Source organism: Penaeus vannamei, chromosome 40, assembly GCF_042767895.1.
Source record: "Penaeus vannamei isolate JL-2024 chromosome 40, ASM4276789v1, whole genome shotgun sequence".
In the NCBI taxonomy this organism is placed as follows: Eukaryota; Metazoa; Arthropoda; class Malacostraca; order Decapoda; family Penaeidae; genus Penaeus; species Penaeus vannamei.
The window spans coordinates 13483979-13511855 of NC_091588.1; the positions used below are offsets into that span (position 1 = coordinate 13483979).

Here is a 27877-nt window from a genome sequence, read left to right on the forward strand (position 1 = left end):
GGTCTTTGAGGCATCCTAATAAGTCTTCTCCACAGTCTGACCAATCTTTGGTATCGACTGGGCAGTTTGCTGGGGAGAGAGAGACAGTTCCGGTACAGGTATTAAGGGTTGGATGAGGTTCTGCAGGAATGGGGTTGCCAGAATGATCAGTTAAATTTGACAGTGCTATAGATTGTTTCTGATCTGACTGTTACCAGACGGGAGCGATCGCGTCTGGTATAGAAAGGGACTCTACCTACTTGTTTTTGGAGGCATTGTTGAAAGAGAAGAGTGTTGCCTGAATAAGGAGCTGTAGCAGGAATCACGAAAAAACGGTCCCATTTAGCTGGGCTAAACAGAGTATTTAATGGTTAATGGTTAATGGTTAAGATAAATGTGCTAGACATCTAAGGTCATATAGCACTATAGGAAAGTATAGTAAAGAGGGATGTCAGGTGACAGTTGTAATGTGTCAACTATCTAGAATATTGTTGAGAGGTTGAGGATGAGGGAAAAGATTATGGTGGTTTAGGTAAGGGAGTTAGATCAAGTGAAGGATATTTATGTGTCTGAGGAAGGAGAACAGGTTGTCGAGGCAGAAACTGTGAGATTCTGTAAGGATGTCTGATATGTTGGGAGGTCGGTGAAGGGAGGATAGGTGTGGAAAAGCAGAGGTACGTGCTGTATTAAAACGTGGACTGGACAAGAGAATGTGTGGGACTGAAATAGGGATGTTACACAGAGAAATAGCTGTGCACGGGACAGAAGTTTGTATGGGAGGTATGACATAAGGTGTTTTATGATGGATAAGTATAGACGAGACATAAAGGGAGTGTGGGGAAGAGATAAAATGGTAATTAGGAATTGGAATAGGAGGGTGTGTGAGGAAAGTCTCTTGGAGGCAGATAATAGATGGATTATAAGAAGCAAGGATATGACGTAGGTCTGATCTATGAGAGCGGAAACCGCGAATATTCCAATGTAGGAGAGCTATACCCTAGTTGATTTATGAATGATAACACATTTACGTGTTGGGGAATTTGAAGGGGAAGGAGCTAGGGGGTGTAAAGGAGGGATATTAGGAGGTAGGGAGTCTGGAGAAGGGCATTGTTGTGCCATGAGTGATTCTCGTGTGTAACCTGGAGGGAGTGCAAAGGATAGAGGGGATGGAGGGAGGGAGAATGTGCCTATAGTTGGGGTTGAAGGGGGTGGGTTGTGTTGGGAGGGAGTAGATGTGTGGGGAGTATTAGTGTTAGGAGGATGATTATCAGAAGGATGGATAGTTGGAGTTGAAGGGGATGTGTTGTCTTAGGAGAGATTAGGAGGAAAGCGTGTAGGGGTGCTGTGAGTAAGAGGGGGATACATATCAGGAGGATGGCTATTGGGAGGATGGATATCAGTGGTGGTTGGGATTGAGGGGGTTAGATTGTGTTGGGAGGGAGTAGGAGGAAGGGGTGTAGGGGGAATATTAGTAGGAGGGTTATGAATATCGGCAACCACTTCAAGTGTGGAAGGAGCATGAGTTATGGGATTTTGTGTCTCAAGCATATAGCTTTGAATGTCATCCATTGTTTCTGCAGTGGAGTTTGTTGGAGGGTTTTGTGAGAAGGTAATTGTTTCTGCAATGGAATTGGTTGGAGAGTTTTGTGGAATAAAGGTTTTCTTATGAGGGGGGAAGAGGAGACTGGTGTCTCAGGAACAAAGGTATAGGTAGGTGGTGATTGAGCTGTAGGGGAAGAAGGGTTAGAACATTTAGTCTGTCTACTGCGGGTAGTGCGGGGAGGGAGAGGGGTAGGTGTTGGGGCTGTAGTTGAGATAGGAGCTGTGGTTGAGATTGGGGTGTCTGGGTTTAGAGTGGCAAAGGAATTGGTCTGAGGGATGTAGAATGTAGAAGTGGAAATGGGGACATTTTTGGGTGGAGGGGGAAGGGCTGAGCGAACGATGTTGCTAGAATATGAGAGAAACCTTGTCGACGTGCTTCCTGTCTGGCTTCACGTAAAGTGAGACCATTTTTGTATCTGAGAGTTGCTACTTCAGATTCAAATTTGTAAGTGGGACAGCCTCTATAAAATACATTATGGGGGCCGCCGCAATTAGCACATGTTCGTGTTTGTGCTGAGCAGTTTGATCGATTATGACCAGGTTGGGCACATATGGGGCATCGGTCTGTGGAACGGCAATGTTTGGCAGGATGTCCAAAGCGCCAACAGTTTTGACATTGACGGGGAGGGGGTTGGTATGGTCGAACAGGGAGGGATTGTCCACCAATGTAGATACGTAAGGGAAGGTCATGTGTACGGAAGGTAATTTTGGCAATATTGGTCGGATTCTTTCGTTGACCTTTAGGAGGAATGGTGTAGCAATGTACTGATTTCACATCTTGGTCTTTGAGGCATCCTAATAAGTCTTCTCCACAGTCTGACCAATCTTTGGTATCGACTGGGCAGTTTGCTGGGGAGAGAGAGACAGTTCCGGTACAGGTATTAAGGGTTGGATGAGGTTCTGCAGGAATGGGGTTGCCAGAATGATCAGTTAAATTTGACAGTGCTATAGATTGTTTCTGATCTGACTGTTACCAGACGGGAGCGATCGCGTCTGGTATAGAAAGGGACTCTACCTACTTGTTTTTGGAGGCATTGTTGAAAGAGAAGAGTGTTGCCTGAATAAGGAGCTGTAGCAGGAATCACGAAAAAACGGTCCCATTTAGCTGGGCTAAACAGAGTATTTAATGGTTAATGGTTAATGGTTAAGATAAATGTGCTAGACATCTAAGGTCATATAGCACTATAGGAAAGTATAGTAAAGAGGGATGTCAGGTGACAGTTGTAATGTGTCAACTATCTAGAATATTGTTGAGAGGTTGAGGATGAGGGAAAAGATTATGGTGGTTTAGGTAAGGGAGTTAGATCAAGTGAAGGATATTTATGTGTCTGAGGAAGGAGAACAGGTTGTCGAGGCAGAAACTGTGAGATTCTGTAAGGATGTCTGATATGTTGGGAGGTCGGTGAAGGGAGGATAGGTGTGGAAAAGCAGAGGTACGTGCTGTATTAAAACGTGGACTGGACAAGAGAATGTGTGGGACTGAAATAGGGATGTTACACAGAGAAATAGCTGTGCACGGGACAGAAGTTTGTATGGGAGGTATGACATAAGGTGTTTTATGATGGATAAGTATAGACGAGACATAAAGGGAGTGTGGGGAAGAGATAAAATGGTAATTAGGAATTGGAATAGGAGGGTGTGTGAGGAAAGTCTCTTGGAGGCAGATAATAGATGGATTATAAGAAGCAAGGATATGACGTAGGTCTGATCTATGAGAGCGGAAACCGCGAATATTCCAATGTAGGAGAGCTATACCCTAGTTGATTTATGAATGATAACACATTTACGTGTTGGGGAATTTGAAGGGGAAGGAGCTAGGGGGTGTAAAGGAGGGATATTAGGAGGTAGGGAGTCTGGAGAAGGGCATTGTTGTGCCATGAGTGATTCTCGTGTGTATCCTGGAGGGAGTGCAAAGGATAGAGGGGATGGAGGGAGGGAGAATGTGCCTATAGTTGGGGTTGAAGGGGGTGGGTTGTGTTGGGAGGGAGTAGATGTGTGGGGAGTATTAGTGTTAGGAGGATGAATATCAGAAGGATGGATAGTTGGAGTTGAAGGGGATGTGTTGTCTTGGGAGGGATTAGAAGGAAAGGGTGTAGGGGTGTTATGAGTAAGAGGGGGATGCATATCAGAAGGATGGGTATTAGGAGGATGGATATCAGTGGTGGTTGGGATTGAGGGGGTTAGGTTGTGTTGGGAGGGAGTAGGAGGAAGGGGTGTAGGGGGGATATTAGTAGGAGGGTTATGAATATCGGCAACCACTTCAAGTGTGGAAGGAGCATGAGTTATGGGATTTTGTGTCTCAAGCATATAGCTTTGAATGTCATCCATTGTTTCTGCAGTGGAGTTTGTTGGAGAGTTTTGTGAGAAGGTAATTGTTTCTGCAATGGAATTGGTTGGAGAGTTTTGTGGAATAAAGGTTTTCTTATGAGGGGGGGAAGAGGAGACTGGTGTCTCAGGAACAAAGGTATAGGTAGGTGGAGGTGATTGTGCTGTAGGGGAAGAAGGGTTAGAACGTTTAGTCTGTCTACTGCGGGTAGTGCGGGGAGGGAGAGGAGTTGGTGTTGGGGCTGTAGTTGAGATAGGAGTTGTGGTTGAGATTGGGGTGTCTGGGTTTAGAGTGGCAAAGGAATTGGTCTGAGGGATGTAGAATGCAGAAGTGGAAATGGGGACATTTTTGGGTGGAGGGGGAAGGGCTGAGCGAACGATGTTGCTAGAATATGGAGTATGAGAGAAACCTTGTCGACGTGCTTCCTGTCTGGCTTCACGTAAAGTGAGACCATTTTTGTATCTGAGAGTTGCTACCTCAGATTCAAATTTGTAAGTGGGACAGCCTCTATAAAATACATTATGGGGGCCGCCGCAGTTAGCACATGTTCGTGTTTGTGCTGAGCAGTTTGATCGATTATGACCAGGTTGGGCACATATGGGGCATCGGTCTGTGGAACGGCAATGTTTGGCAGGATGTCCAAAGCGCCAACAGTTTTGACATTGACGTGGAGGGGGTTGGTATGGTCGAACAGGGAGGGATTGTCCACCAATGTAGATACGTAAGGGAAGGTCATGTGTACAGAAGGTAATTTTGGCAATATTGGTCGGATTCTTTCGTTGACCTTTAGGAGGAATGGTGTAGCAATGTACTGATTTCACATCTTGGTCTTTGAGGCATCCTAATAAGTCTTCTCCACAGTCTGACCAATCTTTGGTATCGACTGGGCAGTTTGCTGGGGAGAGAGAGACAGTTCCGGTACAGGTATTAAGGGTTGCATGAGGTTCTGCAGGAATGGGGTTGCCAGAATGATCAGTTAAATTTGACAGTGCTATAGATTCAGTTTCTGATCTGACTGTTACCAGACGGGAGCGATCGCGTCTGGTATAGAAAGGGACTCTACCTACTTGTTTTTGGAGGCATTGTTGAAAGAGAAGAGTGTTGCCTGAGTAAGGAGCTGTAGCAGGGATCACGAAAAATCGGTCCCATTTAGCTGGGCTAAACAGAGTATTTAAGATATCTGTAGGGTTGGTGGTGGTGGATAGTCGGGGACGTGTGGAAGAGGGAGTATTACGGAATGATGGAGAATAAGGTTGCAAGGTAGTAATAAGGGAGGATTGGTTGTTTGATGAAGGTTGCAGGGGTGGAGTTGAATTTGAGGAAGTTGGGTGGGTAGGAATGTCTTCTGGAGATTGATTCTCTGCTTGGGTGGGTAATGCACTAGTAGGCATTGAGGAGTGGGCAGTAGTTTCAGTGTTCGGAGCCGTGGTCAAAGGAGAGCCTGGGTTGGGGCTATTTGATAAAGGGGCTAGCCTCATAGCCTCTAATAAAGGGATTACATTCTCATTACTGGTCATGGGGAACCTGGATTATGTAAATAGGCCTATTCGGTCCACCTCCTTTCACTACTGAAGGTAAGGGCTAGATTAGTCAGGAGTACCGTGCCCATAGTTCCCGCTGGCCGTTCAGGACTGGCACTAGGTCAGCCTTTCATCCTCTCAGCACGGCTCTCACACCTTAGGAAGTAGATAGCAGAAGGGGATGGAGAAGAGACGGAAACAAAAGCTGGAGAAAAAAAGACCATGCAAAATTAGTTGAGTCGAGGGCTGGGGCCCTAGGCAGGGGAGATCCCTGTATTGGGTCTCAGTCCTCGTCTCCTAAGCCCCCCCACGACAACAACGGGCAAGGGATTGGGGGGGAACAGAGTATTTAAGATATCTGTAGGGTTGGTAGTGTGGATGGTCGGGGACGTGTGGAAGAGGGAGTATTACGGAATGATGGAGAATAAGGTTGCAAGGTAGTAATAAGGGGGGATTGGTTGTTTGATGAAGGTTGCAGGGGTGGAGTTGAATTTGAGGAAGTTGGGTGGGTAGGAATGTCTTCTGGAGATTGATTCTCTGCTTGGGTGGGTAATGCACTAGTAGGCATTGAGGAGTGGGCAGTAGTTTCAGTGTTCGGAGCCGTGGTCAAAGGAGAGCCTGGGTTGGGGCTATTTGATAAAGGGGCTAGCCTCATAGCCTCTAATAATGGGATTACATTTTCACTACTGGTCATGGGGAACCTGGATTATGTAAATAGGCCTAATCGGTCCACCTCCTTTCGCTACTGAAGGTAAGGGCTAGATTAGTCAGGAGTACCGTGCCCATGGTTCCCGCAGGCCGTTCAGGACTGGCACTAGGTCAGCCTTTCATCCTCTCAGCACGGCTCTCACACCTTAGGAAGTAGATAGCAGAAGGGGATGGAGAAGAGATGGAAACAAAAGCTGGAGAGAAAAAAGACCATGCTAAATTAGTTGAGTTGAGGGCTGAGGCCCTAGGCAGGGGAGATCCCTGTATTGGGTCTCAGTCTTCGTCTCCTAAGCCCCCCGACGACAACAACGGGCAAGGGATTGGGGGGATATATACAAAAAAAAATCTATATATATATATATATATATATATATATATATATATATATATATATATATATATATGTATAAATATTTTTGTTAATTTTCAACTTTATAAAATTCTTGAGTAAAACATTCCTTTGAATTTCTGGGTAACAAAATAGCATAAATTCTTTAATATCCAACTGGTTTGGAGATGGACAGCAAGCAATTTTAATAAAACTATGTTCATAGACAATGCTTAACTGTGGAACCTTACCTTAGTTTCCAGCATAAATGTTTTGAAATCAGAATAATATAATTTGCCAATTAGCATAACTGTGTCCAAAACGAAGTTTTGTTCATACATTTTGATAACCAACACTTTACTTAGAACTACTGCTGTTATATGGAATTCATTGGCATATCAAGTGTGAGTACCTAAGCAACTGGTAGTATCATAGTTGTTTTCATTTCCATGCTTGCTCTATTACTATTATTTTTACATCCATATACAATCGAGTATATATTCTTAAACTTACGATTGGCTTATGTTAAGGGAAAGTGACTACTGACCTACAATTTTTATCCAGTGGCAGACATTTCCATGGCTTCTCTTAAGTAAAAAGTCTGTTTCCATAAAACATGCGATATCTATTTTCATAATTCAGTGATTGTGAAAAAGTAAGTTTCCTTTACCTTTGTACATGAATTAATCAATAATAACAATAATAATAATATTACTAACATCGTAATGATTTCATATTTAATTTGATTATTATTGGTTCTTTTCATAATTACAACAGGACACTTTTCAGCATTTCAGATCAGCAAGTATAAATATCAGGAAAGATAAGCATAAAAATACATTGCAAACAGTGAAAACAGTTGCAAGTGATTTTCAACCATAGTACAAGCTGCAATTAATAAAATATGTAAATAGTTTTTAAGAACACTTATGGACACTAATATCAAAATCATGCATGCAGAGGTGTACTGAAGACTAGCAATGTGAAAAATCCATGGTCTTAATAATTATCTTCTGACAAAAGTTGAAGATCAGTATTATATTTTTCTCTTTCATTAAATGTACATTAAGTAAAAATATGGGATAAAGGAAATACAGTACACTAATAGATGGAGGTGTGGTATATATTTACATTTTATTATATAAGATTTTTCCAAAGATTCAAAACAAAACTTTCTCTGGTATTTTGGAGTACCATTTACACACACTAACCAAAAAGGAAAAAAAAAATGGTATTCACAGAGTAATTTCCTTCACTCTAGCTAGCTTTTCTGCAGGGAGAGATCACTCCATGGCTCCAGAGGTAAACAAGCAGTGAGGTATGAGTGGGTTCTTCCGGAATGTGTGCAGTCAACTTGCCATGCAGGGACCTCTCAAAAGCCCTTGATGAATGAGCACGAGCAGGACATGGACACAACTTAATCCAAACTGCCGGACTGGCTTTACTGCATTCAAGCCTATGTCAGAGAGATGTCACAGTTGGCACTTTTTTTGTTTTTGTTTTTTTAACTTTTTAGGTATCTTTTAAATACTTTTTTTTTGCACCGTCTGTTTGCAGCTCACTAACACTTTTTTCTCACTTCTTTGACACAAGTCTGATGATTTTAACAGGAATACATAAAAACTAAGCCACAGAAGGGGACAGGAAGGAGAAAAAAATATAAATAAAAAGTTTTAATTCTTTTCAAAAATAAGGAATATTGCAATTAATGAGCTTAATCATAATCACATGAATTACATCAATAGAATAAAAAAAATATATGAAACAATTTCTAACTAATCCTAACGCTTTCCATTATTATAGTTGACTGCACGCATAGGAGCCTTGAAGCTAGCAGCTGACTGCTGCTGAATTTGGTATGCCATTGGGTGAATCTTGAAGCCATAAAGCCTTGGTACAAATTGGTTGGTGGGCCGCTTGGGCCGGTATTCTGGATGGACCATGAAGAGCATGTGAGGGAAGCCAGTACCGAAGTAAGCTCCGTCTATGTGGTGGTGGCGAGAAGACTTTGGGGTGTAGACGTCACAGCATTTTGGACAGTACAGCTTCACCATGGCCTCTCCTGGGACATCACTTAGACCAATGGGCAGCATTGGCTGGGGGGCAGAAAACAAAACTTGAAGACTGTCTGCCTGCAACAAAATTATGTAAATACTGAACATAGGAGTACACCCATTAATAGAATCACTCATCCTTGTGTTGATTCTTAAGCAAATAAATAAATAAACAAAAACTATGAAATGGAAATTATCATAAAAATACATAATTGAACTACAAAGTAAATATTAAGAAAATAACCATCAAAATTATATTAGGACTGAAAAATCATAATTTACAAAAAAGACATTGAAAATTGCAGCTAAGTAGTGCTTGTTATATATTAGACAAATGACACAAACACATACCCCAAACACTACGACGAGTAATTAATTAAAATAGGGACCAGAGAATTCACTTTAAAAAAAGAATAACCACAAATAAACAAAATAACAGTCTTCTGTTAGGATATTATTTTTACAATGGGAATATCATGAAAAATAATTAGTAAATCTGTACTTTTGAATATGCAGATAACTCGGCCATTATGAACAGTCTAATAAGGAATACAAAAAAGCATGCATTTCATTCTAGGGAAAGAAAAGGGAGGAGGATGGAGAGGAGGGGATAATAGGGGAGAGAACGGTGAAGGAGAGTTAAGGAGAGAATGTGTAGGTGAAATTGTGGGAAATTGAAAAGAAAAGAGAGAGGTATGTGGGGGAGAGGAACGCGAAGAGGGGGAGGGGAAGTTGTACTGACAGGGTTATTAACCACTAGCCGCCAGGTGGCATGTATGTACATGCCATGGCTGATGTGGACCGAAAAACGGATGGCATCGTATTATGACCATTCCCATGCCACTGGCTCGTCAGACGGAGTTTGTTATCTCCAATAGTAGTGGCTTCATTTATATGGTAAATATTTTAGGCAATACAACCTATAATGAAGGTAAACCTTCAAAATTATAATACTTTTATAAATTATAGCAAAATAAAAACTTTTAGGTGACAAATGTCGCTCGCAAACTAACAAACGAGCTGGGCGCAAACAGGGGAAACTGCCAATTCACCCCAACAATCCCGTTATTATGGCCACTTGCCAAACTTTTTTACCCGACAGCATTGGGTTAATCTTTCTATATCTAATTCATTTAAATAAAATAAAAATTTCATTGTTTGGAAAGTAATTCTTTAGCCCCTTTGATCCGGGTGACGTGACAATCACATTTTAAAAATTGGGTTCAGGGCCGGGTAAACATGCTGTCCTAGGACAAAATGGCCTTAGACCGCGTAATGTGACCTTGCCATCATGAGCAAAGGCTAGGATGATGGAAAAAGACTCGCCATGAGTGCACAAAACTCTTGGAGGGTGATTAGACTTAATTGGCATTTAGAAGGGGGCTTCTGCATTATTTCCATTGATAAATGAGTGGAATGTAATAGCCATAAGCCATGACTGAAAGGCCGCTGGCTCCAGGGGTGTGGGGGGTGGGGGGGAGAGGGGGGGAGGGAGGGAGGGAGGGAGGGAGGGAGGGAGGGAGGGAGGGAGGGAGGGAGGGAGGGAGGGAGGGAGGGAGGGAGGGAGGGGGAGGGAGGAGAGAGAGAGAGAGAGAGAGAGAGAGAGAGAGAGAGAGAGAGAGAGAGAGAGAGAGAGAGAGAGAGAGAGAGAGAGAGAGAGAGAGAGAGAGAGAGAGAAAATCTTCTTGCATGGTAATATTTACTACATAGATTATATGGAGTCTGTGCAAGGAAAACAGTCTATTACCATTTGGTTAAACCAAATCAAATGATAAATATGGACACTGGGAAATGACAAAAATGCTGAAAAGGCTTATGCATAATAACTTTGCAAAGAGGAGGCATAGAATCTTTGTCACCACACATGAGTATTTACATGCACTCAACAAAGCAGCCACTTCAGTAACCTAATGGGCAAATTTTCAGCCATGTGATTGTCGTGACACAACCAGATACAATGGGTTAAGAAGAATCTGTATTACTCATTTTCCTCACAGGCAAATTCAATGTAAGTTCCTAATAAAGGTTTTGTTAGCTAAAAATGTGGCATCATAAACATGCACTCACTCATCCCAAGTAGAAGATAAGCATGCAATAAACTGATTATCAAACTGCCATGACTAAAGATATATGAAAACAAGATAAATAAATAGGTAATTCATACAGATAAACATATATATATATATAGGTACATATAGATGTATAGTGGCAGCGTGCATGTGCATGTAAGAATGTGTTTAATATTTTTACTCTAATTCTTTTCTCGAAGCTGCTGGACTAATCCACTTATCAAAAAAGGGCTTTATTAATTTTTCATTCATCTATATAAACTAAGCAGAATCCCAAAATTCTTAATTAACATTCAACTCTTACAATTTCTATAATACAAATCACAATGGCTAAGACAAAACATGATGAATATGAAACATCAGATCTTATAATGTACTCTTGGGACTCTTGGGACTCAAATTATTTGTTTTCCCTTAAATAAGGTCTTAAAATTACCTTTCTCACACTTTCATAATCTAATCATATGTTAATGCTCCCAAAACAAGCTATGATGTCACAGGCTGGATCAGCTGGGTGCTCATCTAAAAGGAATGGGTGATAACGGCTTTATCTTATCTCTATCATTCTACTACTTTCCCCTTAACATTTTCAAGTCCATAGTGATACACAACCCACTTCTTTAGATCTATACCCTTTGATTTCACAAGTCTTAAGAAATCCCTTCATGATTACAAAACATGAATATAAATATTTTCTTGTTACAAACAAAGAAGCAAATAGGTCTATATCACTAAGTTGTTCTTTCAAAAACAAGGGCAAGTAAACATCGCTTACAGAATCATATTACCCCACCAAAGACGTCGTTCTACTTGTGTTTTTACATATAGATGGCTCCATTAGTATTAACTCAAAAATGAGCCAATTGAGAACTACCTGTTTCACCTGTTTACCCTTTTCCTTGATTTGCAATAATATTTTCTAGGATCTAATACTGTTGTTAGTAATATCAACAAAAATATAGTAACTGTAATGTTTATAACAAAAATAACAGTGTCAATATTGATAGCATTAGTAAAAAAGCTATCTCAAGGAAAGGTGAGGTCACAAGATCTACTAATTGACTCCACTGTGGCTAATCACTGGCAGAACAATCTATGTACAGAAACACTTAACAAAACAATACTAAAGTGAACACAACATTTTCCCTTCGCCATTGGATTACCTAATAACATTTGCACAATGGAAACTCGCCAGACAATTTCAACAAACACTAACATATAGGTCTGTATTCACTCACTGACCAACAAACTACAATGAAGACAAATTACAGAACAAATTATTGTATCTTTCAAAGAAAGAAAAAAATAATATACATATATATAAGTGACCATTGAGCCTCATCAAAACGTGGGCTTGCCATCAACGAAGAAACACATACCTGATTTTCACAATAGACTCGTGGACAGTGACCAAAATCTCCAGCTTGATACTTCTCTATCATTTGAGCTATGCCACGATTGGTTAAAATGTAGCGAGCGTGGATGAGGCCATATAGCATTTCTGCCGCCTGTTCTATTAGGTCGCTCTGGTGAGGGATCTCTTCTTCCTCGTCTGTTGGTAAAGAAAATTTTGTCCATCAAGACATAAGTCACACAAGAGCCGAAAGGAAAACTACAATAAGATTTATGGGAAAAAATCCATTCACACTGCAATGTGTGTATATGTATGTGTATATGTATATGTATGTGTGTGTATATGTATATGTATATATATATATATATATATATATACACACATTTATACATATATACATATATATACATTTATATACATATATATACATATATATATACACATTTATACATTTATACATATATATATGTATATATATACATATATATATATATATATATATATATATATATATATGTATATATATATATATATATATATATATATATATATATATGAACACAAGCACAAACAAAGTAAAGTGCATACAAAAATGAAAATGAAATAAGCCACAATAAGGAATTTTAAAAATTGCAACATTTCAAATTCTTCATGAGTTCCTCTTCAGAAAAATATATGTATATATTCATCTATACGTAAATATGAATAAGTATATGTATGTGTGTGTGTACGTACATTTGTACATGTGTATATATGTATATGTGTATATGTGTATATGTATATGTATATGTGTATATGTGTATATGTATATGTATATGTGTATGTATATATGCATATATGTATATATGAATATATGTATATATACATATATAAATATATGAGAGAGGAGAGGAGAGGATAGGAGAGGAGAGGGGAGGGGAGGGGAGGAGAGGGTGGAGAGAGGGTGGAGAGGGGGAGGAGAGGGGGAGGAGAGGGGGAGGAGAGGGGGAGGAGAGGGGAGGGGAAGGAGAGGGGATGGGAGGGGAGAGGGTGTAAGAGGCCAAATGTTGGGTCCTAAAAGAGCATGGTAGATGGCGAGCTTAGGGTTAAGGTAGACAAGGGGGGAGAGGGGGAAAAGAGAGGGGAGGGGAGAGGGGAGAGGGGAGAGGGGAGAGGGGAGAGGGGGGAGAGGGGAGAGGGGGAGAAGAGAGGGGAGGGGAGACAGGAGGGGGAGGGAGGAGAGAGGGGACGGGAGACAGGAGGAGGAGGGAGAAGAGAGGGGAGGGGAGACAGGAGGAGAAGTGAAGAGAGGGGAGGGGAGGGGGGAGAGGAGAGAAACATTGCTATATTTGTGTATCATTGTTAGGAATCCCTCAAGACAAATTATTGCACTATGCAATTAACCTTTTAATCTTAGTTAACTTCAAAAGTCAGAGTTTCCCTCTAGTGGCCTACCTGGTTCAAGATCTAAAATCATGTCGAGTGCCTGGCGATAGTGTGGTACCTGTTCATTTAGGCCTGTGAGGTTAAACTTGTCCTGTATGTAATCTTCATCTACCTGAAAACAGAATTTAGAATTTACATTAAACAAGGAAAAAGGGGAATATTACTAGTTCAATTTTGCTTTTTAAATCATTAAATGAAAATAATCCTGAAAAACTTCTTACCTCACAGAAAAATTCATTTCCTCGAAGGCCACAGAACCAAGCAATCCACGACACCTCTTCTGAACTGCTCATCTTGCTGAAATTAAAACAGATTTTTCAGGGAGAATCTATAATAGTTTCCATATTTATATTTCTGATGTTAAAAAGCCCATAGTAGTAGATTGAACTTTATCATAGTGTCACACAAAATTGCAACACAGATATTTTAGACCGGTTTTGATTATATCTTCATCAGAAATACACACATGAATGAGAATGAATAATCTTTACAATACAATTTTATTCATTCTCATTCATACCTTTCCTACATTTGTTACAACAAATACAATTCAAACAGACTATCAACTTGAATTGAACAACCATTCCCTAACAAAAGAGAAACAAGGGAATCTGTGAGAAAAGCGGTAGCTACGCCCTATATTCCACATGACCTTGTCTAGTTCTTTAGAAATAACACCCCAGTTACTTTTATGGATTCCTTTACGTCTCTGCGTGTCTGACCTATTGCTAATGTGCACATTCTACCAGTAAATGATGCCTCAGACACAGGAAAATATGGCGTGAGAATTCATCATATAACAATATACATAACCAAATTAATTTGATGCAAAACAATATCTTTAAATCCCCGCAAAGAAATTCAAGGACTTTTATTTCATTACACAAACACAAACACAAACACACACACACATATACATGAACACATATACATATACACACATATATATATATACACACATATATATATGAACACAAGCACAAACACAATCACGTGAACACAAAAATGAAAATGAAACTAGCCACAATGAGAACTGAAAATAAGCGTAATTGAAAATACGCTTATGTTCAATTCTCATTGTGGCTAGTCATTTTCACATATATATATATATATATATATATATATATATATATATATATATATATATATATATACATATATCTATATACATACACACATATACATATACATATACATACATATATACATATACATACATATATACATATACATACATATATACATATACATACATATATACATATACATACATATATACATATACATACATATATACATATACATACATATATACATATACATACATATATACATATACATACATATATACATATACATACATATATACATATACATACATACATATATACATATACATACATACATATATACATATATATACATATACATACATACATATATACATATATATACATACATATATACATATACATACATATATACATATACATACATATCTACATATACATACATATATACATATACATATACATACATATACATATACATACATATATACATATACATACATATATACATATACATACATATATACATATACATACATACATACATACATACATACATACATACATACATACATACATACAGATTGCTTAGGTTGCATGAGGGCTGCTGGATTTCACTCAATACTTTTGTTTGCATGTTTCAGTGATGGACAGATAGGAAGTACAAAATGAAAAGTAAAAATCTATGCATATGGTGCTGTCTGTTGAAATGAGGCTAGTAATATGACTGGATCATTGGATCACTACCTGTCATTTCCATGGGCCTAACAACTTTACACTATATTTCAAAAAAAGTGAGAGGGGTGACAAACTTATCAGCTGAAGTTATGTGAAAAAAAAATAAAAAAATTAAAAAAAAATAGATTAGAAGATTTGGTACATCTGACATCATTCTACCCCTGTTGCTAACAGGCTTCTCTGTCTACAGGCTAGTTACAGGGAAGGATGCATGCAATACCCAAAGATAGGCCAATTTTAAACAAAACCAAATTTTGAGTGTTGTTGTCTTATAAAAATAATCAGTAATGGTAAATAACTAACAGGTTCATCAAGTTGATAGCCTCAAGTCTGTCTTATTCACCAAGATCAGGAAACAATCTGACTTCACCAACACAGTTTGGCCACTTTACGGCTGGCATGGTGCCATGTACTACTTGCATACTCCATACATGTTTCCAACCTAAAAACTTAAACATACTAGCAAATACAATATGTATTAATTAATATGATCCTTTCTGACAATAAATAGCAATAAGCAAATCAATGTGACCCATCTGGGAGAAATCTAGACATGTGAATCAAAAGATACATGCACAATGTAGTCTACTGTGTATTCAAATAATGATACCTGCACCTGATGAATAAAGGTCTAATAGAGAAACAGAAAACTTTTATGGATGTGTCATTATGATGTTACAACAAAATCCAAAAAGTAAGTTGGTACTTACAGAATTCTAGTTATCAAACACATATTTGATGTTTTAGAAGAAAAAACATGCGACTTACAAAAAATAAAAAAAAATGAAATAGATAATAAAGAACTAAGTGAAACACTGTCTACACTAAGTAAAAGAACAAAACACTGAACACACAGGAAAGACCAAAGTTGCCTATTACTTATCATTCCATGTAAAATATTCCACTAGGTACAAAAATCACCTTCCTGACCATATTATAAAGGAAATACTTTATCATTAGCCTGTACTACTGACATAAATCTTAACCTAACTGTTTTAAACTGTCAAGCAAACTTTATGATAAAACAAAAACAAAATATACCCAGCAAATCAGACCTATGATTCGTAACTGTTCTGAAGCAAGAGATGTATGTGAATGTAGATTTCCATGTCAAAAGCTGAACTGATGCTCCTACGAAGACCATCAAAATTCCAAAAAACTTTTGGTTGTTAACATTTCAAGGAAAAAATCCCTGCTCTTTAATTGTTGGAGCATTCCTTCACATAGAATTAATATGGACTTGAGTGTGACAGACCACAGCAGCTGAACCCCAACCTTCTGATACTCAGTCATATGACACAGAATATAGGCCAAAGTTATCTTTGGTCTTGCTAAACTTTTGGTATTACAAGAAGCTGATAATAACACTCACTCTTTTCTGCAGCAATTTACTTTTTCTGCAAGGACTGGCAGCTTAAAAGAAATAACTACATTCCAGTCCTACTCAATATGCTTGAATATTTATATGATACAAGTTCTGATGCTTATTCTGCCCAATTTAATCAAAAGATTCTAAATAAAATCAAGGTTATACGAATGTAAGATATCAAATAACTCTGATGAGAATACAGATGATTATCAATGAAAATACTTGCAAATGTACTCAAACTATCGCGATTTTCCCCCCATTCCCTCAGGACAGCTGATGAAAATGCATAATGATACGAGGCATACTTCCCATTTCCAAAAGAACCCTTCTTGCATAATGCAGGAGCTCTGATGTAAACAAGATGCTCGCATACTGTGAGGCAATATGTGACACGAGACTGTGAGATCAACAAGAAACACTGGAAACACTGCGTGAAAATGGAACCTTCCATTTGCTTAAAAGAACTTCAAGATGCTGATAATTAACTTCATATATATCAAACCCACTCTAAGTAATGGAGATAAACTTCCTGACCCCGCTCTCTTTGCATGATGATGAATGGGTAAACGTTACCGTCTTATACACATGCCATGCGTTTTCAAAAAGAATGACTAATGAGATTCTGATCATTAATGACTGAGTTTTTTAAGCTGACTGATTGACTCAAAGGTGTAGCAGAGTAAGAGGAATCTACTGATACCAATATTGTTATAATCAGTCATGTAAAGGGAGAGAAAATGCCACAAATTAAAAAAACATGACATACACTTGGGAAATAAAATGAGGTACAAGATCCAAGTATTTGCCCAGTCTCTATCCTGCTAGAACATATGATATGAAGGTGTTGGCCAGGTCGAGGGTAAGGGGTGGCAGCCCCCAAAATGCTGTTTAGAAGACAAAGCCCCCTACTTACAATGATTGCACATTGCAATAGCTAAATTTGTGAAAGATTTTCTTCTGTTTTTCCCTCCAATTTTCCAGATTCTTGTCATGCCCTCACCAGCTATCAGGGACGATATTATATAAATGTTTCATTGGTGACTGAACAGAGAAAAAGCTTTCACTAGAAATTGCTATTAGGTATCATTTCAAAATTTGGTTATTGTTACCGAGAATGATAAACAGTGGTAGATAGACATCATCATTTTGTAGAGCATAAAAAATAGTTATAAACACCACAGGTACAGCTGCTGCAGCCTCATATTTACCGCAAAATGACAAAAATGTATCCGGCATATAATCACAAAGGGACTAAAGGCGTTTTAAGCAGGAAAAGTTCTTGCCCAAAATCTAAACTCTTTCTTACTAACTCTAGAATTTTTCTTGCTTTCTCAAGTGACCTCCGTAAATGGCTAGACTTGCGCATGCTAAGTCAAGTGATGACCCATCACCATGGCAACAGCATAATTTGTGTACCATGATGGTTACAAGCCTTCGATTGTGGGCGTTGGCCAAGAACTCTACTTAATATTTTATAAGAGAAATAATTTTTTTTCCGGTATCTGATTCTGTAATTTCCATAAAGCTATATTCAAAGATTTTGAAATTAACTGGAAACAAAAGGAAATAATGGAGATTATTGGAATGAAAAAACTTTTTTGTTATAAATCATAAATCATTATAAGACGAACAATTTATCTCTTACTTTTGAACTCATTATGTCTCTAGATCGAGAATATATATATACTTTTCACTGAAATAAAGAATAACTTAAGAGAAAAAATCTGAAAAAAATCTAGCAACATTCTTCTGTGGATATTGTATTCGATGACTTATTTCTAACTTCATAAAATCATGTATATGTAAAAGGCATATATTTCAATTCAGTGCTAAATTCAGCGAAGTTCTTTTTTTTATAGCGCATCAGAGTGTAAGGGTTGCCAATCAGAAGTGCATGTCACCATTTTAGAGGCACTGTATTTGTATATAGGAGAAAATATTATTTTGTAAAGACATTTACTTCTCTGCATCTAGATGCGGCACTAGCTTGTTAGTCGTTTTGAAACACATGCTTAAACTGTTGCCAACTGCTAATGAAATAAACTCCACCCTTGACTTATGTATAAGAGATTGTTGGTGGGAATACTTGTCTATTACTTTTAAAACCCAAGTATGTACATTTGTGTTATTTTGATATTTCTAAGCTCTCCAAGGGTGGTTATGATTTGTACTTCATAGAAAAACATTTCCATATGTTTGGCATCACTGAACAAGTCTTGCCTGCTGATCCATACGTTTTAGGCAGGGAACGGTACAGTTCTTCGCCTATTGCCAAGAATTCTTGCCCAAGTGCTTAAAACGCTTTAATTTCAAAACACCTTCAAACAGCCAAAGTTTTAAGGTCACATTTTCTGTAAGTTGGCAAAAAGTGCTAATAAAGAGGAAGGTACAGGGGGACTTGTACCCCTACTTTAGTAATGAATAGTAGAAGGGAAAGGTTATGTTTAGGTTTTTGGGTTTGCCAGAGACCGTTTTGGGACTTCTAAAGAGGGTGCGTTGTTTTCAGTAACAAATACCCCAAATTTACACTAATTTCTAATGTATCTCACAGTTAAAAGTAACTAGACATTGTATTTTCCCCTACTTGTCTATATACAAACTGCTAATATTTGAAAGTAAAGACACACACTCAAAGGTGGAAGCTATTTATAGGAATGTATACATAGCAAAACTATGTAACCTATCTCTCATCTTCGATCGTGATATGCCAGAAACAAAATAGAATTCCCGATAGAGAAAAATAAATTCAAGAAAATAAAGAAGCCACAAGGAATTCCATGCTGCTTGCTTACACTGCGAAAAGACCTTCAAAACGGCCATTTTAACTCGGAAAAAATGTAACTAAACCTCAGAAAGCCTCAGTCATCCTACTTCCATCTGCATATCCTTCGAAGGATCCTTCACCTTCCCGGAGAAGTAAATAAACTTGTAAATAAACTATCTCTCGCGAGTGAAGGTTGTGGACACACTTGCCATCAGGAAGAAAAAAACCTGCAACCCCAAACAAATCTTCGATTTCCCAGGCCTTTCCCAGCTTCACTCCTGACAAAATCCATCTCACCCACCTCAAGCAACCCTATAACACCCCTACGACGTCCGACAGGTTTGCAAAGTGGGTACAAGGGTGATAAAAAGGGTGAAAAGTACGTACCGTTTCTTGTTCGCCACGCTAGGCCGAGGGAGGAAGGCGGCGCTGCTGCCATCTGGCGGCGGCGGCGGAGGCGAGCATTCGGGGCGAGGGGGTCCCGCGAAATGGTTCCCGAAACAGGGGCCTTTTTTCGCCTCTTTGGCCACAAGAATGGGAGTATCTGATGCCTGGCTCTTGTTTGCGGGACTTTCTTTGGCTATATATTACAATCGGAAGCCCACATTCCAGGTGAAAGGGTCATACACTGTCTTGCTGCTATAATTATTATTACCTTGGCTTGGAAGATGTTGCGTCCTTGATTTTGCAATTTGGTTATTTGATGCTTGTTTTTTGTGTGCGGGGTTTTCATTACAAGGAAAAGACAGGTCTGCATTCAAGGCGAAGCAAAGGCGAAGGGGTCCTATGCTGCCTTTTTGTTATTCATTCTCGGTTTTTATCGGCCATTATTTCCCAGAGACCTTATTTTGAGTTCATGGATTTTGCAATTTGGTTATTCGGTACCCGGCATATGTTTACTGATTACTTCATTTGTAATACAACGGCGTATGTACACATTTAAAGCAAAAGGGGTCCTATCATGCCTTTCTGATATTGTTAATTAACTATTATTATCGCACATTACTGTTACTGGGCTTTCTTTAGGTGCCAGATTTATTACTGAGGCATTTTGTTGTGATGGTATGTTTTGGTTTGCGGATATGTCTGACGATGAAGTAGAGACAAAAACTCGCATTCAAGGCGAAGGGAATCTTGCGCTGTCTTGCTTTTTCATTCTGCCTAGCTAATAATTACCTGTTATTTTTCTGGCTTCAGACTCGTAACACGGGCTTCTTTACTATTTTCCTTTCTATTTATTGCATTACGTCGTTCTTATCTCTCGGTTTGCTGTCTAGTTTGTTTCTATATATATCACATTATATTTCCCGCGGATTGTGCTCTCTCGCATTATCTTTACTTCCTGTCACGTACCTTTATTCTCTGTTTATTCCCTTTATTTCTTTTTCATTCCATTGTAATTGTATTGTCTTTCTCCTTTCTCAGTCACTCTCGTAAAGCCGCCTTTCCTTATTGAACTTCCTTCCCATATTAATTTATTACCTGTCTTGTATTTTCCTTTATTCATCCACTGGCATGTCGTATTCCATCTTTGTTTTTATTCTTCATTCATCTTTTCAGTTTATTGTTAATTTCTTCACTTTACATTTTAATCGGTTTTATTTTACATTTCGTTAATTCTTTTCTTCACCCTTGGTTGTCTATGTTTACGCGTCTAACCTCCAATTCACCATTCATTATTTCTTTCATTCAACTGTTCTAATATCCTATATGTTAACTTCAATTCTTTAGTCGTAAATCTAATCCTGATTTTTACAGTTACCCGATTCCTTAGCTTTCTCTCCGTATTTATTTCACCTTATCCCCGAATCCAGGCTTTTTGGACACATGTTTTCGCATTTCGAAATTTGTCCCTTATTCTAATTTCCTTTACGTTGTACAAATCCCAATTTTAAACGTTTTGTGTATACACAATTGTGTGTGTCTGTATGTGTGTTTGAATGTGTGTTTGTGTATGTGTTTTGTTTGTTTGTGTGTGTGTGTGTGTGTGTGTGTGTGTGTGTGTGTGTGTGTGTGTGTGTGTGTGTGTGTGTGTGTGTGTGTGTGTTTCAAAATCCACTTAGATCAGAGCAGAAGATTTGTACATTCTTTTTACAGTCACCAGAAATTATTGCTTCATGAATTATTTTTCGATTTTGACATTTATTTCTAAAGCTCTTGGGGACATTAATCCATGCTAACATAACAAGTTAAGTAAATGAAAAGCTCGTCAAACTGTGATGTCTTCAAATATGCCCACAAGTAATAGATACAGATTTTCTAATTATCCGTAAACGCAGTTAGAGCCGCGGTGAAAATATGAAAATCAAAATCCCTACAGTCCTTCGTGAACTATTTGAAAAATTATGATTTATAGAGGTCCAAGTAGCATGAGGTGACACTCCCGATCCTTAAAAAGAAAAGAAAAAAGAAAGAAGAAAAAGAAATATATATTATATAATATATATATATGTATATATATGTATATATATATATATATATATATATATATATATATATATTACTGCATCAAGTGCCGGGCAATAAAGAAGCAATATCTTTCCTAAAGCATATCATCTGCGCGACAAATGACCCTGCAGTCCTCGTATTACGGGAAAAAACGCAGTGATACATAGGAATTTCGCTCGATGACCGTTGCCCATGTGATTCGAAACAATATTCCGCGATTTTTGGCTTTAGAACTAATTCCCTTCTTGTTTTATCGGAGCGAGAGAAATTTTAGAACACACACACACACACACACACACACACACACACACACACACACACACACACACACATACACACACACACACACACACACACACATAAACACACACACACACACACACACACACACACACACTCACACACTCACACACTCACTCACACACTCACACACTCACACACACACACACACACACACACACACACACACACACACACACACACACACACACACACACACACACACACACACACACACACACACACACACACACATACAGTAACAGTGCAAAATAGCCATTATGAAGCCACCGACGGGTAATAAGGTAAAAATAGGTGATGGAGAAGTAAGAGAACCCTGAGAATGAGACAAGGGAACATGGGGAATGAGGTGAAGTATCAGGCAGACTGGGAGAAGGGGAAGGATTCGGAGGACACTGTTGTGCCAGAAGGGAGTTACGTGAATATCCAGGAGAGAACGGAAAGGATAATGGGAGAAGACGTAAGGACCTGCAGGGGGAATTACAAAGGATACATTCCTTCTACCTCAGTTATATTCAAGCATATTCGTACTTATATTGGGTGTTTATAACACTGCATGACCCACCAAAAGATATCAAAAGCCATCTAGGATATTGTATTCCAAAATACTGTGTACCACTTGAAAAAATAATTAATACAGTAATAAGTAATAATGACATCAGAAAATGAATATGCTAGGCATCAAAGGTCATATAGCACTATGACACTGTATTGTAGTGGAATTTTTTTTTTTGTTCTTGGTTAGAATCAAAATGTCTTATATTGCAACGGGCATGTTATAAGATAGTATGGTAGTGAAAAAGAGTAGAAAGAGGGGATAAATGGGATAGGATAGTTAATGATAAATAGGGGAAGGGTTAAGGACAAAGGGTGGTTAGACCAAATGTAGGATATTTATGCGTCTAAGGAAGGAGAACGGGTTGTCAAAAGAAAAGGTGGGAGATTCTGTAAGGATGTCTCAACAGATTGGGGGGTCGGGGAAGAAAAAATATATGAGGGAAAGTAAAGGTACGGGCTTGAGTAAAGCGAGGGCAAGATAGGAGGATATGTGGGAGAGAAAGAGGGACATTACATGTAGGGCACAGAGGTGGGTTTGAGGAGTGTGACATGAGGTATGAATGAGCGAGTCGGGTGTGACCTATTCGTGAACGGGCCAGGGCAGTTTCTCAACATCTGTTCTGGTGGTATGAGACTAACCAAGGAGAGATTGAAAGTTTTATGGTTTGAAGTTTATTGTTGTTCAGACCTGACCAGAAAGTTTGCCAACGGTTGTAGAGGAAAGTTTTGAAGTGGGGCTAGTAGTCGGTGGCTAGAATATATGAAAAGCGGGGTTGGTGAGTTGTGGGCAAGGCGGCAGATCGCGCCAAGTTTGTTCATTGCCGGGAATCCCGACATGGCTGAGTATCCAACAAAAGTTCACTGCTTTCAGTCGTGTAGACATATAGAACAGCTGGCCATGTATTTTATGGGATATAGGGGTGATAGGGTGTATGGATTATATAAGTGATATTGAGTTGCGCGAGTCAGTGAAGATGGTGAAAAATGAGAAAAAGATGGAAGACATGCGTTGTAGAGCAAAGAGGATAGCATGTAGTTCGATTCAGGTGGAAGAGGAAAGCTGTATGTGTGTGAGGGAAAGCCTACGGCAAAACCAGCTTCAGAGGTGGATTTGGAGCCGTCAGTATAGACATGAGCACTGGAGGAGTACAATTGAATGTACAGAAGAATGTGGAATGTTTGACTTTGGTAAACCAGGGAAAAAAGAAGAACGATTACAAGAGGCAGGTGCCAGCCAGGGAGGGAAAGTTTGGAGATGAGAAATGGATGAATGGGAATGGTTAATGGTTAAGATAAATGTGCTAGACATCTAAGGTCATATAGCACTATAGGAAAGTATAGTAAAGAGGGATGTCAGGTGACAGTTGTTATGTGTCAACTATCTAGAATAGTGTTGAGAGGTTGAGGATGAGGGAAAAGATTATGGTGGTTTAGGTAAGGGAGTTAGATCAAGTGAAGGATATTTATGTGTCTGAGGAAGGAGAACAGGTTGTCGAGGCAGAAACTGTGAGATTCTGTAAGGATGTCTGATATGTTGGGAGGTCGGTGAAGGGAGGATAGGTGTGGAAAAGCAGAGGTACGTGCTGTATTAAAACGTGGACAGGACAAGAGAATGTGTGGGACTGAAAGAGGGATGTTACATAGAGGACATAGGGGCGGGTCTGAGCGTGACATCAGATAGGCATGTGTTAGGCGAGTGTGGCCAATACGTAATCGTGCGAGGGCAGTCTCCCAACGTCTGTTTATTGTGAAATGGAGCTGACCAAGAGGAAATTGATGGTTTTACGGTATGTAATTTATTGTTGTGGAGTCTTGACCAAAAAGATTGCCATCGGGTATACAAGAAAGTCTGAAGTGGGGGTAGTAATCTGTAGCTGGAATATGTGAGAAGCGTTGTTGAGGTGATGTGGACATTGCGGCATATCGTGCAAGAGTATCTGCCTGTTCATTGCCAGGGATTCCAACATGGCTGGGTACCCAGCAAAATCTGACAGATTTGTGACGTGTGGATAGATAGAACAACCAGTTCTGGATCTTACAGACAAGGGGATTGGTCGACTGCATTGACTTTATGAGGGTTAAAGAATTACGGGAGTCAGTAAAAATAGTAAAAGAGGAAGAGGTGGATGAATATATGCGTCTTAAGGCAAAAAGGAGTGCATATAGTTCTGTAGTAAGGACACTAGATTCAGGAGGGAGGGTGTATTTGAAAGTGCAATTTGGGAATGTTACTGCGAATCCAGCTCCTGAGATGGATTTGGAACCGTCAGTGTAAACATGAATGCTGGAGGAATGAATGGAGACATGGTCAAGGAAATGAGCGAGAAGGATAGAGGGGGGAATATCTGATTTTGGTGGGTCAGGGAAAACTGAGGAGCAAATACAGGGGTTAGGTATAAGCCATGGAGGAATGGAATGGACAGACAGTGGGAGAGGTCGGAGATGAGGGAAGGGGGAATGGGAGAGGAGGGTATCCATGCGTACGGGGAGAGGAGTTGGTAAACGTGGAGAAGAGGTAAAGGTATGAAGTAAGGATTGTGGAATAGTTAGTTTGGTAAGGGAAAATTGGTGAAATCGAGCATAGCATCGGAGAGAGAGAGAAGGGCTCGACGTCGAGAGAGGGACGGCATGCCTGATTCAGTATATAGGCTCTCAATTGGAGAGGAGCGGAAGGCGCCTAGGGCTAAGCGGAGACCGCTGTGGTGGACTGTATCAAGGTGAGCAAGAAGAGAGGTTGAGGCAGAGGAGTAGATATGGCATCCATAATCTAGAGTGGAGAGAATCAAAGTAACATGAAGATGGAGGAGAGTTTTGCGATCTGAGCCCCAGGAGATATGTGAAAGCGTTTGTAAGATTCGGAGGCGACGTTGAGCTTTTTCTTTGATATACAAGATATGGTCTCGCCAGGTCAATTTGGAATCAAATATAACGCCTAGGAATTTGCCAGAAGACCGGTATTGGAGTGGAGCATTATATAAGAAGAGTGGGGGTTTGGGGACCGTACGTAAGCGAGAGAAAAGGATGGGGAAAGATTTAGAGGTAGAGAAGCGAAAGCCATGGTTGGTGGCCCAAGAAGTTACTGATGTTATTGCAGACTGAAGGAATTGACAGATCTGGTATGGATGTGCCAGATGCATAGATGGTTAAGTCATCAACATATAGTGATGCTCTGGCTCCTGGTGATAGGACTGAGACTATGTCATTTACAGCAAGAAGGAATAAAGTGGTACTAAGCACACTTCCTTGTGGGACTCCTTCGAATTGAGGAAAGGATGATGAAGTGGAAGAGGCAATCTTGACCTGGAAAGTACGTTTAGAAAGGAAGGATTTAATGAAAACACCCATGTTTCCACGTAAACCTAGGGAGGACAATAGTTGGAGGATATGGTATCGCCATGTGGTGTCATATGCTTTTTCTAGATCAAAGAAAATGGCTAATACGGATTCATGGCGTGCAAATGCCGATGTAATGTATGTCTCAAAATGGGCAAGTGGGTCTGCTGTACTTCGGGCACGTCGGAAACCAAACTGGGAAGGGGAAAGGAGATTATGAGATTCTAGGTACCACATTAAACGGAAGTTAACCATTCGTTCTAGTAGTTTACACAAGCAGCTAGTTAGAACTATGGGGCGGTAATCTTGGGGTAGGGTACCTGATTTATTGGGTTTTAAGAAAGGTAGGATGAGAGCATCTCGCCAATGAGAAGGAAAATTTCCTGTCGTCCATATGTGGTTGAAAATAGTTAAAAGGAAGGATAGAGAGGAAGATGGGAGGTGTCGGAGCATACGATAGTGAATACCATCAGGGCCTTCATGAGTGTTGCGGCACGACTGTAATGCAGCGTTGAGTTCAGAAGAAGAAAAAGGAGCATTATAGGACTCATCAGAGGATAGGGTGAAGGTAATAGGGGTGCGTTCATTGATGGTTTTAATGGAAGAAAAGTGTGGGGAAAAGTGAGAGCCACTACTGACCTGGCTGAAATAGTTGCCCAGTTCATTAGCTACTTCTACAGGCTCAGAGATGAGAATATCTCGAATATGGAGGACGGGTGCAGGATGGGGGGGATGTTTGCCTGATAGTTTATGGATCCGTCGCCAAACAGCTGAAATAGATGTAGAAGATGTAATTGAGGAAACATAATTTTGCCGGCTATTTGTTTTGCTGTTTTTAATTGTACGGCGAAGATGGGCAGATGCTCTTTTAAAGGAAATAAGGGCTGATAGCTGGTGAGGGGTGCCTCGTTTGTAGCGATAGCTGTTCCAGGCTGCTCGTTTTAAGCGGAGCGCTTTGGAGCAATTAGAATTCCACCATGGAACACATTTAGAAGTATAGGGTCTTGAAGTTCGAGGAATGGCTGTATAGGCAGCTCTTAGGATCGTTGTTGTAAAACAATGTACCATATCTGAAATGGACAGTAAGGGGGGTGGAGGGATAGGTATAGTAGAGAGTGAAGTGAAAGTATGCCAGTCAGCTCTATCGAAGCACCAGCGTGGAGGATTAGGAAGTGGTACATATGAAGTAGGAGAAAGGAGTATTGGGAAGTGGTCACTATAGGGGAAGTGGTCTAGAACTGACCAATGGAAATCTAGATGTAAAGTAGGAGAGCATAGAGAGAGGTCAAGGCATGAAAAGGATTGTGTGCGCATGTCAAAGTGTGTGGGACGATCTGAATTAAGAATAATTAGGTTATTTGTGAAGAGGAAGCGTTCTAGAGATCGGCCTCGGGAGTTGGTGGTAGAGTCACCCCACAGAGTGTGGCGGCAGTTGAAATCACCAACTATGAGGAAAGGTGGTTGGAGTTGGGAAATTAGAGTCTCAAAGGCAGTAAAGTCAATGGGATGGGATGGGGAGAAGTAGACTGAAATCACTGTGATCCAGCGGCGAAGAAAGATGCGAATAGCTGTGCACGGGACAGAAGTTTGTATGGGAGGTATGACATAAGGTGTTTTATGATGGATAAGTATAGACGAGACATAAAGGGAGTGTGGGGAAGAGGTAAAATGGTAATTAGGAATTGGAATAGGAGGGTGTGTGAGGAAAGTCTCTTGGAGGCAGATAATAGATGGATTATAAGAAGCAAGGATATGACGTAGGTCTGATCTATGAGAGCGGAAACCGCGAATATTCCAATGTAGGAGAGCTATATCCTAGTTGATTTATGAATGATAACACATTTACGTGTTGGGGAATTTGAAGGGGAAGGAGCTAGAGGGTGTAAAGGTGGGATATTAGGAGGTAGGGAGTCTGGAGAAGGGCATTGTTGT

General features: G+C 39.6%; 1 protein-coding gene across 3 annotated transcripts; it reads right to left on the bottom strand.

Moving 5' to 3' along the window:
- Positions 1 to 7568: 7568 nt before the first annotated feature.
- LOC113814402 (casein kinase II subunit beta) lies at positions 7569 to 19842 on the bottom strand. Of its 3 annotated transcripts, none has more exons than XM_070117592.1 (5): positions 19694 to 19842; positions 13587 to 13662; positions 13375 to 13477; positions 11966 to 12138; positions 7569 to 8595 (listed from the first exon to the last, which is right to left on the bottom strand). In XM_070117592.1, exons 2-5 carry the CDS (start codon positions 13656 to 13658, stop codon positions 8245 to 8247), a joined length of 699 nt encoding a protein of 232 aa, XP_069973693.1. In that variant the 5' UTR covers positions 13659 to 13662; positions 19694 to 19842; the 3' UTR covers positions 7569 to 8244. The 3 variants fall into 3 exon arrangements, with proteins under 3 accessions (XP_069973693.1, XP_027222261.2, XP_069973692.1); XM_027366460.2 differs by having other exon boundaries at positions 7569 to 8559; positions 19694 to 19828; XM_070117591.1 differs by lacking the exon at positions 19694 to 19842 and adding an exon at positions 19608 to 19671.
- Positions 19843 to 27877: the final 8035 nt, after the last annotated feature.

Excerpts from the sequence above, each read along its gene's own strand:
- LOC113814402 (XM_070117592.1), bottom strand. The coding sequence starts at position 13,658 with ATGAGCAGTTCAGAAGAGGTGTCGTGGATTGCTTGGTTCTGTGGCCTT. Across the intron at positions 12,139-13,374 it reads GATTTTAGATCTTGAACCAG|ACGAGGAAGAAGAGATCCCT; the intron begins GTAGGCCACTAG and ends CTTTACCAACAG. Across the intron at positions 8,596-11,965 it reads GAGTCTATTGTGAAAATCAG|GCAGACAGTCTTCAAGTTTT; the intron begins GTATGTGTTTCT and ends ATTTTGTTGCAG.